The 12,778-nt window shown below is 50.2% G+C and overlaps 1 protein-coding gene across 1 annotated transcript; it reads left to right on the top strand.

Annotated features, from left to right (window-relative positions):
* Positions 1-1,141: 1,141 nt before the first annotated feature.
* Positions 1,142-9,127, top strand: LOC308309958 (stalled ribosome sensor GCN1-like; the record flags this gene model as incomplete). The annotated part of the gene is made up of 1 exon (XM_080755964.1): positions 1,142-9,127. The coding sequence occupies one exon, from the start codon at positions 1,142-1,144 to the stop codon at positions 9,125-9,127; it is 7,986 nt and encodes a 2,661-aa protein (XP_080612090.1).
* Between the last annotated feature and the right edge of the window lie 3,651 nt (positions 9,128-12,778).

The raw sequence follows: 12,778 nt of genomic DNA, 5'->3' as shown, positions 1-12,778 counted from the left end.
AAGGGGCCAAGGGTCCATTGAAAGGTCAGAGCTATTAGTAAACAGATGGCTATTTAGCCATAAACAGCATTCAGTCTAATATAAGACCTCGGGTGACATGACTCACTAAGTTGTGTTTGCTTTTTCTTTACATCTACAAAAGACATGCAATAATCCAAGATTCGCGTGACACAACTTTTAGTTTAGCAATACACACATCTCCAGTTTCTCCACCCTTTGTCGAGGGGCACTAGCCCCTCCAATGCCTGGCTTTGTGTGTCCCCCGTGACATCATGTGGCAGCTATGGACATTTTACGTTTTCTTTAAGAATGCCCCCCCCCCCCCCCCCCACCGTGATGTCACGTGACAAACACGTCTATGGACATTGCTATTGTGCGTGCCCCTCGTGACGTCATGTCTGTGCGTGCCCCCAAAAGCACCCCCTCACTTCACACAAGTGTGATTTGTTTTCGTGTTTTTCTTGGCATATCATACTTGGAACCATTTTCTGAATGTTGTGGTTAAATTGCTGCTGTGAATTCTGGGCGAGCATTTTAGACAGAAATAAAAGATGTACAAGCTCTCGGTTGAACCCTGGATCTCCATACTTGGGCATGGATGGCTCATCGCGACCTCACTCGCTACACTCAACCCAACAATATAAGAGCAGTCTAACATTGGTTATATTACCATAACCCCTCACACAGGTTCCATCACCAGCAGTTCTGTGTTTCATGAGTCCTCAGCAGACCTTCAGGATTGTCCCGCTGCTATCGGTACTCCGACTTGAACCACACAGGTTAAATATCTCTGGTGAATTTCTCATCGGACACCACTGCAGCGAGGCGTGATCCAGGTCAACCAATTATCTTCCCCCAATAGTAGTCATTCAACCAATCCCCTTCCCCTAATAGCACTTTTTACCATTTCCATTTTACCCCAAATATATTGCTGTTGGGTGGGAACATTGTAATTCCAAAACTTGTTGGGAATTACAAATGAAATTTAAAAAAATAGCTTTTCCTCCAATGTGATTCAGTCACAAGCTCTTGTTAAACATACCTTTACTTGTTAAATATTCATAAAACCCACAGAAAGACTTAACCACATTCAAAATATTCCAAAAGTAGTGAGAATAGCATATGATCCAGACCCAGCAAGATGGGAGCAGACATGCAGGTTTCGGATACACTGAAGAAATTTGCTGTGAAAGTGACTACAGCCAGTGTAAATGAACGCAAAGAGATTCTCGGAGAACTGAAGCAATGCTTAAGTGGCAAAGAACTCCCAGAGTCTGCCATCAAAGGACTGTGCGAGCTCTTCTGTCTCACCCCATACAGATATAGGGATGCTGCATCTCGAAGAGAGCTTCTGTCTGCCATTGCTCTGCTGGCTAAGAGTCAACCGGACGTCCTGGCACCAAGCCTCCTCGGCTGCATCGCAAACAGTGGGATCATCACCAAGAATGGAAAGCCCAGTAAGAGCACTGCCTCGGCAGCGTTCACTGGCATGGCTTGGACCAGCCTCCTGTGCCGCACCGTGTTCTCGTCTCCTGAGAAAAGAGAAGGACCCGTGTGGAGGGAGCTGGTGGAGGTCCAGAGTCGTCTTCTGGCTGAGGTGGTGGGAGGAGCTCGAGACACTGCCCTGAAGTCGACCGTCAAGAACCTCGGCCACCTCTGGAGAGAGAGCCCTGGACTGGTGGATCTGTACATCAGCACCTTGTTGAGCCTCGACCAGAGTCCCACCACTCTTGCCATGCTAGGGGTGTGTCTGGACTTCTGCACATTGCAGAGAGACACGGGGACCATTGAAAGGCATAAGAATGCCCTACTGGATCTGTATGTGAAGACAGTCGTCATGAGCAAGACAAGGCCACAGCAACACATACTGGACAAAAGCGTCTCCTTAATGCGCCACGTGTCCCACTCGGAGTTCAAGGTGATATTACTGCCTGCCCTGCAAAAGACCATGCTCCGCAGCCCAGAGAACGCCATGCAGATCATCTCTTGCCTGCTTGCTTCGGTGACTCTTGACCTCAGTCAATATGCCATGGATGTTGGAAAGGCCATCGCAATCCGGCTGAAGGCTAATAACCCCCAACTGATGGAGGAGGCAGTCCAGGCCATGCAAAACCTCAGCCAGCATTGCAGCGACCTCTCCGCTGTTCAGGACATCGTCACGCACCTCTTTAAGATCCTCAGAGGGCCAGAGGGAAAACTCATGGCAGTCACCCAGAAAATAAGTGTTTTGTCAGGTATTGCCAGCTGCAGCTCTCATGCCGTGTTGGGAACCTCCGATCAAACTCTTAGCTCTAATGTGGCTGTGATGTTCGTCCCGTATCTGAAACAAGAAGTCCACGAGGGAACCCTGGTACATGCCGTGTCGGCGCTTTCCCGGTGGACCGCTCGTCTGACGGTGGAGGTTCCCAGCACTCTGTTGGACTCGATGAAGAACGCCTTCACCCTGAAGACTTCCACCTCCCCCGTCCGACAAGCCTACCTACAGGCTATGCTGGGGGCCTTTAAAGGTGACACGCTTGGACAGGCATCTGACCTGGTGCCCCTGCTCCTTCAAATAGTGGAGAAAGCTGTTGCCCAGACGTCCCAACACGCTCTGCTCTTGGAGGGTGTGGCCGCTTCTGTTTTACTGTGTCGACTGGCTCTGCTGGAGACGCAGACAGAGAGTACCTTTGCTGGTTTTTGGAACATGGTCTTGGATGAGAAGAAGCCACTATTCACCACAGATAAATTCCTCTCCCAGGCCAATGAGGACACTCTGTGCACGGTGTTGTTGCTGTGCGAGACACTCCTCCTGGACCATGCCCATAGGCTTAACACTAGCAAATCACAGATGTATTATCATGCCACCATCCGCGTGCTGCTGTCTCCTGTGTGGCGTTTGAGGAAGACGGCACAGCAGACTGTTAAAAAGATGCTCTCCTCGCTGGGAGGGTCCAGCGTTGCCCACGGCCTCCTGGGAGAACTCTGTGTAGTCATCAACAAACACAAAGTGCTGCCCCAGAATGCTCTGGTTTCAGAGTCAGGAGAACTGACGGAGGTGCAGGGTCATAGCTACATCCCCCCTCGTGTGCTTTTGCAGGCCCTGTGTGTCGTCTGCTCCACCACTAGCCAGTGGGGCGACCCAGCAGAGGCCGAGAACATGGCAATGGAGATCCTCATCGCCACTCACCACCCCTCCATAGTTGCAGCTCAACCAGGCCTCTGGCCCCTACTGTTGTCCTCTATGAATATCAAGGCAGAGGAATTCATAGAGAGAAACCTGGAGACTATCTTATCTCGCCTGCTGGAGGCTAGTGCTTATAGTAAGGCAGTGAAGAATGCAGTGGGTGTCCTGTCTTGTCTGTCGCCCACCAAGCTGTTGCCACGGGTGATGGACCATGTGATTACATGGCTGTCCAGTCCAGCTCTGTGCCAGGTCACCAGGGAGGAGTATGCCATTATGCTGAGCCCCGAAGGAGAGCTCAATGACAAGAGCACCATCCAGTGTGCCCAGCAGGAAAGCTCCAAGAAAGGTCACATGAACGGAGAGAACAAAGCCTACATCGGGCTGGAGTTGCTAGAGGAGCTCAAGAAGAAACGTATCAAGGATGAGGTGCAGCTCACCAGCAAACGGAAGCAGATTATGCAACTCCAACTTGATAAAGAAGCCTCCATCCGCAACCGACTTCAAGGGCTAGACATGGAGCTTCAGTGTGTTGTGGGCCTGCTAGAGGGAGCTCTGCAGAAGAAACCACCACAGATCTCTCTACATCTCCCTGGCGTTGTCCAAGTTCTGATACCGCTCCTCCAATCCCCTCTAGCTGCTCGACGCCTCCGGCACGTATTTTTGGACATTGGAGTGTGCCTCATGCCCAAAAACCTGCACAATCTAGCTATGCTGATTGGTCAAGTGACCCTGCGGCTGCTGAAACCAGAGTGTGATCTGGATGCGCAGTGGGGCCAGGAGGACCTGGACATGGCCCTCCAACGCACAATTTCACTCCTACACAACCACACTGTCCCTACCAGAGAGGGCGAGACTGCTGTGGCTCCACTGTCGGCCCCAGCATTCTCCTTCTGTTTCCCCCTGCTGAATGCCATGCTCTGGCAGTCCTCAGGCCGCACAGAGGACATGATGATCAGAGCCCTGCAGATCGTCAACGTGCACGCCCAGCTCAGGGCTGACGGAGACCACACGGACACGCTCATTGATGAGAACGGCCCAGAGCTGTTGCCTCGTGTCAGCATGCTGTTGCTGCTGACTAGGGTCATCTCCACGGCAACCCCCGGAATCAAGGTGTTTGCGTCGCAGTGCCTGACAGCGCTGTGTTGCAGTGCTGGAGGCAAGAAAGGCTGTGCTGTGGCGGAGCAATCAGAGATAGACGTTCTTTTGGATGCTCTGATGTCACCCTGCTTTTCTGTACGGGATGCTGCTCTCAGGGGCCTGTTGGACATGGAGTTCGCCTTGCCCACAGACGGCACAGAGGTCAGTGGGCTGAGTTTGCTTCACAGACTGTGGGTTGCCAGGTTTGACATTGAGGAGGAGTGCAGGGCCCTGGCTTTGAAGCTATGGGAGTCTCTGTATCTGGAACTGGTTCCTGAGATCCTCCCCCTGCTGATTGGTGATGTCACCCACCACGAGGAGGTGGTCCGTACCTCTGCAGCCGAGGGTTTGTCCAGCGCTGTGTCTAACTACAGAGGCCACTCAGCCGCTGTCTTCGGCCAGCTCACTGAGCTCTACCATAAGAAGCTCCATAGAACGCCTCCAGTCCTGGATGGCATGGGCAGAGTCCTCTCTGAATCTTCACCAGACCAGTGGGAGGCCAGGTGTGGTATTGCCCTGGCTCTGAACAAGCTGTCCCAGTACTTGGATGAGGCTCAGGTTACTCCACTCTTCCACTTCTTTGTTACATATGCTCTGAACGATTGCCACCCTGAGGTGCAGCGCTGCATGTTAGACGCTGCCCTGTCAGCTCTCAACACACATGGAAAGGACAATGTCGGCTCCCTGTTGCCTGTGTTTGAGGAGTTTCTAAAGAACACTCCCCAGGAAGCGAGTAATGACTCCGTTCGCCAGAATGTGGTCATCCTTATGGGCTCCCTGGCTAAACATCTGGACAAGAGTGATCCCAAGGTTAGGCCCATTGTGGCCAAGCTTATCACAACCCTCTCCACTCCTTCACAACAGGTTCAAGAGTCTGTGGCCAGCTTCTTGCCAGCACTGGTCTCTACCATCAAGGAGGATGCTGCAGACATCATACAAAACCTGCTGCGGCTGCTGTTGGAGAGTGATAAGTACGCTGAGAGGAAGGGAGCGGCCTGCGGGCTGGCCGGCCTGGTCAAAGGCCTGGGCATTCTGGCCCTCAAACAGCAGAACATCATGACCACACTGACTGATGCCATCCAGGACAAGAAGAACTCTCGACGCAGGGAAGGTTCCCTGTTTGCCTTTGAGATGCTATGTAACATGTTGGGCAAGTTGTTTGAGCCCTACGTCATTCACGTGCTTCCCCACCTCCTGCTCTGCTTTGGGGATGGAAACCAGTATGTAAGAGAGGCTGCTGATGACTGTGCCAAGGCTGTAATGAGGAACCTAAGTGCACATGGTACGAAGCTGGTGCTGCCCTCTCTCCTGGCGGCCCTTGAGGAGGAGTCCTGGAGAACTAAAGCAGGCTCTGCGGAGCTCCTAGGTGCCATGGCATACTGTTCTCCTAAGCAGCTGTCCTCCTGCCTGCCCAGCATTGTGCCCAAGCTGACGCAGGTGCTGGCAGACTCCCATGTGGAGGTGCAGAAGGCCGGCCAGCAGGCCCTCCGACAGATCGTATCTGCCATGCGCAACCCTGAGATCCTGGCTATAACTCCCATCCTGTTGGATGCCCTCACTGACCCATCGCGCAAGACGCAGAACTGCCTGCAAACGCTGATAGACACCAAGTTTGTCCATTTCATCGATGCTCCTTCCCTGGCCCTAATCATGCCCATCGTCCAGAGGGCCTTTCAGCACCGCTCCACCGACATTCGCAAGATGGCCGCACAGATCATTGGCAACATGTCCTCCCTCACTGACCAGAAGGATTTGTCTCCATATCTGCCTAGTGTCATTCCTGGACTCAAGACCTCTTTACTGGACCCAGTACCAGATGTGCGTGCAGTCTCAGCCAGGGCACTGGGGGCGATGGTGAAGGGCATGGGAGAAACGGGCTTTGATGACCTGCTGCCATGGCTCATGGAAACCCTGGCTTCTGAGCAGAGCTCTGTAGACCGCTCTGGAGCTGCCCAAGGTCTGGCCGAGGTGATAGCTGGCCTGGGAATGGAGAAGTTAGACAAGTTGATGCCAGATGTGCTGCAGACAGCCAGCAGGGTTGACATCGCCTCCCATGTCAGAGATGGTTATATCATGATGTTCATTTACCTGCCCCTAACCTTTGGAGACAAGTTCACCCCCTATGTTGGACCCATAATCCCCTGCATTCTCAAGGCTCTGGCTGATGAGAACGAGTATGTGAGGGACACAGCCCTGCTCGCTGGCCAGCGCATCATCAGCATGTATGCCGAGACGGCCATTGCCCTCCTGCTGCCTGAGCTGGAAAAGGGTCTGTTTGATGATATGTGGAGAATCAGGTTCGGCTCCATACAGCTACTGGGTGACCTGTTATTCCATATCTCAGGAGTGACAGGAAAAATGACAACAGAGACCACCTCCGAGGATGACAACTTTGGCACTGCTACGTCCAACAAGGCCATCGTCGGTGCTCTCGGCGAGGAGCGGCGTAACCGTGTCTTGTCGGGTCTGTACATGGGACGCGCAGACACACAGCTGGTGGTGAGACAGGCCTCCCTCCATGTGTGGAAGATCGTGGTGACTAACACTCCCCGGACCCTCCGAGAAATCCTCCCCACCCTCTTCAACCTGCTGCTGGGTTTCCTAGCCTCCACCTGCCCGGACAAGAGGACGATTGCCGCACGGACACTGGCCGACCTGGTGAAGAAACTGGGAGAGAGGATTCTCCCGGAGATCATTCCCATTCTGGAGGAGGGGCTCCGCTCTGACAAGAGCAACGAGAGACAGGGAGTCTGCATCAGCCTCAGTGAGATCATGAGGTCCACAAGCAGGGACGCGGTGCTGCTGTTCTCTAAGTCTGTGCTCCCCACCGTGAGGAAGGCTCTGTGTGACCCCCTCCAGGACGTACGAGAGGCTGCAGCCAAAACCTTTGACCAGCTCCACGCTACCTTTGGCCACCAGGCGCTGGACGACATCATGCCTGCCCTGCTCAAGCAGCTGGACGACGAGGAGACGGCCGAGTTTGCCTTGGACGGATTGAAACAAGTGATGGCAACGAAGAGTAGGTCTTTGCTGTCTTACTTGATGCCAAAGCTGACGGCTCCTCCGGTCAACACGCGTGTGCTGGCCTCCCTGTCTGCCGTGGCTGGAGACAACCTGACGTGCCACCTCAGGGCCATTCTGCCCGCTCTGCTCTCCTCCCTCAAAGACAAACTGAAAACGGAGGACTGTGCACAGGAACTGTGCCGTTGCCAAACTGTCGTCCTGTCCGTGGAAGACGAGGTGGGCCAACATATCATAATAGAGGACCTGTTGGAGGCCACGCGAGGCGCCGACCCCGGTCTCAGGCAGGCTTCCGTCACCATGCTCAACGGCTATGTCACCCATACGCATCTTGACTACGGGACCCACACTCCCGCACTGCTGTCGGGCCTCATCCGCCTGCTCAGTGACCCTAACACGGAGGTCTTGGTACTGAGCTGGGACACCATCAACTCCATCACCAAGAAACTGGATGCCAGTAGCCAACTGGCTCTGATCGATGACCTGCATAAAGATATCAGATCAGTCGCTGCACATGTCAAAGGCCAACACTTGCCTGGCTTCTGTCTGCCCAAGAAGGGTGTGACCTGCATTCTGCCCGTGCTGAGAGAAGGTATACTGACGGGTAGCCCCAAGCAGAAGGAGGAGGCCGCCAAAGCACTGGGAGTCGTCATCAAACTGACCTCCCCCGAGGCCCTGCGGCCGTCAGTGATCCTCATTACTGGAACTCTTATTCGTATCCTGGGAGACCGCTTTGCTTGGACAGTGAAGACGACACTGTTGGAGACGCTCACCCTGCTGCTGGTAAAGGTGGGTGTTGGCCTGAGGACTTTCCTGCCCCAGCTCCAGACCACCTTCCTGAAGGCCCTGCAGGACTCGAGTTGTGCTGTGAGGCTGAGGGCGGCCGAGGCCTTGGGGCAGCTGGTGTCCATCCACACCAAGGTGGACCCGCTCTTCACAGAGCAGCTGTCCGCCATCCGCAATGCAGAGGATTCGGGCGTCAGGGAGACCATGCTCCAAGCCTTGAGGTTTGTCATCCGGGGAGCCGGGTCTAAGGTGGACCCGACCATCCGCAAGAACATCACCACCGCACTACTCGGCATGTTGGGACACGACGAAGACGTGACTCGCATGTGCTCAGCGGGCTGCGTCGGTGAGCTGTGTGCCTTCCTGTCAGAAGATGAGCTTAGAGCCGTGTTACTTCAGCACGTACTGGCCGACACTTCGGGTGTGGACTGGACGGTGCAACACGGCCGCAGCGTGGCCCTGGCCATCGCCGTCAAGTCTGCTCCCGCGCAGCTGTGTGTGGCGGAGTACGGCGACGCCGTGAGCGACGCCATCCTAGCCAGTGCTACCGCCGACAGAATCCCCGTTGCCAACAGTGGGATTAGAGCCATGGGCTATCTGATGAGGCATCAGCTCGAGACGGCAGGGAGCGGTGGCGTGTCGCAGCGTGTCATTTCCCAGTTTGTCAAGTGTCTCCGGAACCAGTCCAGTGACGTCAGGCTGTTGTCGGAACGGGTGCTCGGGTGGGTGTTCAGAGACCCGGCCACGCCCGCCCTGGAGGCCAGCCTAGTCAAGCCCCTGTTGAAGAGTCTGCTGGACAACACCAAGGACAAGAACCCCGCCGTCCGAGCCCAGAGCGAGCACGCCATCGCCGGTGTGCTTCGACTGCGCCAGGGAGACGAGACCATGTCGGCCGTCACTGCCGTCCTGGACTCGACCAGTAACGGCCTCCTGTCGGAATGTCACCGCCGATCTCTGAAGAGGATTGCGAGCCTCCCAGAGTCCACTGAGGAAATAGATGACACCATCCTAACGTGATGGGACAGTAGAAAAAAGAACTCCACAGCAAACAGCCCAAGCCTGACTGATGTCATGCTGATGTAATACAGTATACACCATTGTATGAGAACACCCGCAGATGAACATTATTTTCCTGGAATAGACTAAGAGTAGAATGTGTATGGACTGGCTTTCCTTCATATTCCTTACTCAAATTTCAATGTCTCGCTTTTCATAATGTTTTAGTGGTACAGTGGTGTGTTTTGTAATATTTATTTTAGTCCACAGTGTGCAATGAACTTTCTATACTGCCATTTCTCCATTGTTTTTAATATACTGTATATATATATATATACGGAAAATCCCAGATCTACAAGCTCACGACATGTTGTAATTGTGTGCAATGAAGGAGGGCATTACTTAGCCTCGGTCCCAGGCTTACTTATCTGCTAAAATAAATGCCTGGTCACAACGTAAGGCAGAGAAGCTGTCGGCGGATGTATCCTCCGGAACATCCGTCAGATGTATTTCCCCCACCAATCACAACACTTGTTTCATTCGCGGAGAATGTAAACTGATTTGTAAAGCATCAACGTCATTTCCTTGGGCCATACAGATACTTCCGCTAAAATCCTGCAACTTCCACCCAAACAAATGATAGTCTTTACAGCGTAGGTCTTGCCCAGGGTGGGCATTACTAGGGTAAAAAAACCAACAAAAAACCCCCCCAAAAAACATAAAAAGTTGAAATATGGAGACCATGGTTTATGCCCCACAGCGACGATATGTAGCCGTTTACTTTGGAGCTCCCTTGGGGGGAAATGGCAGTTCCCCTGTCTGTTCTGTGTTTCTATGTTGTCAGTGTTTATGGACTGGAGTCACGGTCACACATGATCCTCATGCTCCTGGGAGAGCTTTGCAGCAGACCTGTGATTTCAAGGGGTGTGAAATGCATTGTGATTCTCGGTTCCTTCCATCGCATTCCTCACAGGATGTGTCTGCCGGCAGGATGCGCGCGTGCGTTTGTGTGTGTGTGCGTGTGTGTGCGTGTGACAGTTAACTGCTCTCACTATTTTGGGCATGTCAACATACGGTATTGTCAATTTCAATATAGGTGAAAATTGTTCGAAAAAACTTCGTAACAAAATAGCAGATCTAGGCTCCAGTGTGATGTGAGCTTGTAGATCTGCTATTTAGTGACAAAGGACATTTGCAATATGAATAGAGCACCGAAGTCCTGACGTAACTCGCTCATCCCTTCGATTATAGAGAGAGAATAACATGGGGTGATCTTAATATCGTCTACTATAAGCGTTGTGGTCCAAAAATAAACAAGCTGTCTCGGCGTTATTGTCAGGGAGGTGTCTCTGTATCGTTTGCAACAGTCAGTCACTCATATATGATACAGTCTGCTTCTAGCGAAAATCTAACTAATTCAGCAGCAGTAACATTAGCGTTTTCTCTCAGTCAGTTGATTCTTCATATCCATATGAGTGAAGCGGCCGGCGTGACATGTTTATTTTTCAAACACAGTTCTTATATGAAGCAATCTAAAAATCCTCCTATGGCGATTTCAATGCAACTAAACAAATACATGAACCTGGGGACCGACGCCCTCTACTGAAAGTGACGTCAGACTTCGGTGCTCTATTACTTTAGTAAATATTACAGATCCGTTTATAGTTTTTACGATGGTTTCTGTCCGCTTCTGTGACAACGTGATAACATACGTGTATTTTCAACTACAAAAGTGTGTTTTTGTTCTAAAATGCTTTGTGTTTTTTTTTGTCAAATTTACATGACATTTCTGCCAAAGCATAACAAATAATTATACCTAATTCATCCCACGAGGAACACCTCAATGTTGCTGCTGGGGCCAGGAATCCAACCCTCAGCTTTGGCCGCCATCAATCAGACTTAACTATCTCTAATCCAGGGGTTCCCAAACTTTTACATGTCAAGGACCCCCAAAATGACCCACGGACCCCCATTAGGAAAGATACGCCTGGGACCCACCCCCATAAGAGAACTGGTCTAATCTGTGTTCGTTCCAGTTGACTTTGTGGACCCCACCAGTGGTGGAAAGTAACTAAGTACATTTACTTGCATTTACTTAAGTATAATATTGGGGTATTTGCACTTTACTTGAGTATTTCCAATTTCCCATACTTTTACTTCTACTCCACTATTTGAAAATAGACTATCAACTAAATGCCATTTGAATATAGACTATCAACTGAATGCCATTTGAATATAGACTATCAACTGAATGCCATTTGAAAATAGACTATCAACTGAATGCCATTTGAATATAGACTATCAACTGAATGCCATTTGAATAATAGACTATCAACTAAATGCCATTTGAATATAGACTATCAACTGAATGCCATTTGAAAATAGACTATCAACTGAATGCCATTTGAATAATAGACTATCAACTGAATGCCATTTGAATAATAGACTATCAACTGAATGCCATTTGAATAATAGACTATCAACTGAATGCCATTTGAATATAGACTATCAACTGAATGCCATTTGAATAATAGACTATCAACTGAATGCCATTTGAATAATAGACTATCAACTGAATGCCATTTGAATAATAGACTATCAACTGAATGCCATTTGAATATAGACTATCAACTAAATGCCATTTGAATAATAGACTATCAACTGAATGCCATTTGAATAATAGACTATCAACTGAATGCCATTTGAATATAGACTATCAACTGAATGCCATTTGAATAATAGACTATCAACTGAATGCCATTTGAATATAGACTATCAACTGAATGCCATTTGAATATAGACTATCAACTGAATGCCATTTGAATAATAGACTATCAACTAAATGCCATTTGAATAATAGACTATCAACTGAATGCCATTTGAATATAGACTATCAATTGAATGCCATTTGAAAATAGACTATCAACTGAATGCCATTTGAAAATAGACTATCAACTGAATGCCATTTGAAAATAGACTATCAACTGAATGCCATTTGAATAATAGACTATCAACTGAATGCCATTTGAATAATAGACTATCAACTAAATGCCATTTGAAAATAGACTATCAACTGAATGCCATTTGAATATAGACTATCAACTGAATGCCATTTGAATATAGACTATCAACTAAATGCCATTTGAATAATAGACTATCAACTAAATGCCATTTGAATAATAGACTATCAACTGAATGCCATTTGAATATAGCTGATGAACAAGCCCATAATGCCTACTGAGTGGCAAAAAAAACCTACTTTCTGGGCCTTAACAGCGCATACATCCACACAGAAAAGTCCTATCTGGCCTGGGCCGTGGCTCAGCGGTCCAGGCACCTTGGCTGGTAATCCAGTCTAGCAGTGTGCCGCGGGTTCGACTCCCGATCCCGACGGCCTTTACTGCATGTCACCCTGACACCTCTCTCTCTCCCCGTTTCCTGTCAGCCTACTGTCTGTCCCTCCATAAAAAAAAGAAAGGTGAAAGCCACAAAAAAAACAACATAAAAAAGAAAAGAAAAGTCCTATCTGATTGCATTAAACGACGTTAAACTCGATTTGCCATTCACTCTATGCATGCGCATGTTTCTGCATTGCAGTATTGGTACTTGTACTTAAAAATGTGAGTACTCTTTTTTTTCCACTACTGACCCCAAGTATGGCCAGAGGGGCAG

The sequence above is a fragment of the Protomyctophum bolini genome, assembly GCF_963924005.1.
Source record: "Protomyctophum bolini genome assembly, chromosome: 22".
Classification (NCBI taxonomy): domain Eukaryota; kingdom Metazoa; phylum Chordata; class Actinopteri; order Myctophiformes; family Myctophidae; genus Protomyctophum; species Protomyctophum bolini.
This window is presented reverse-complemented; position numbering and strand designations above follow the sequence as displayed.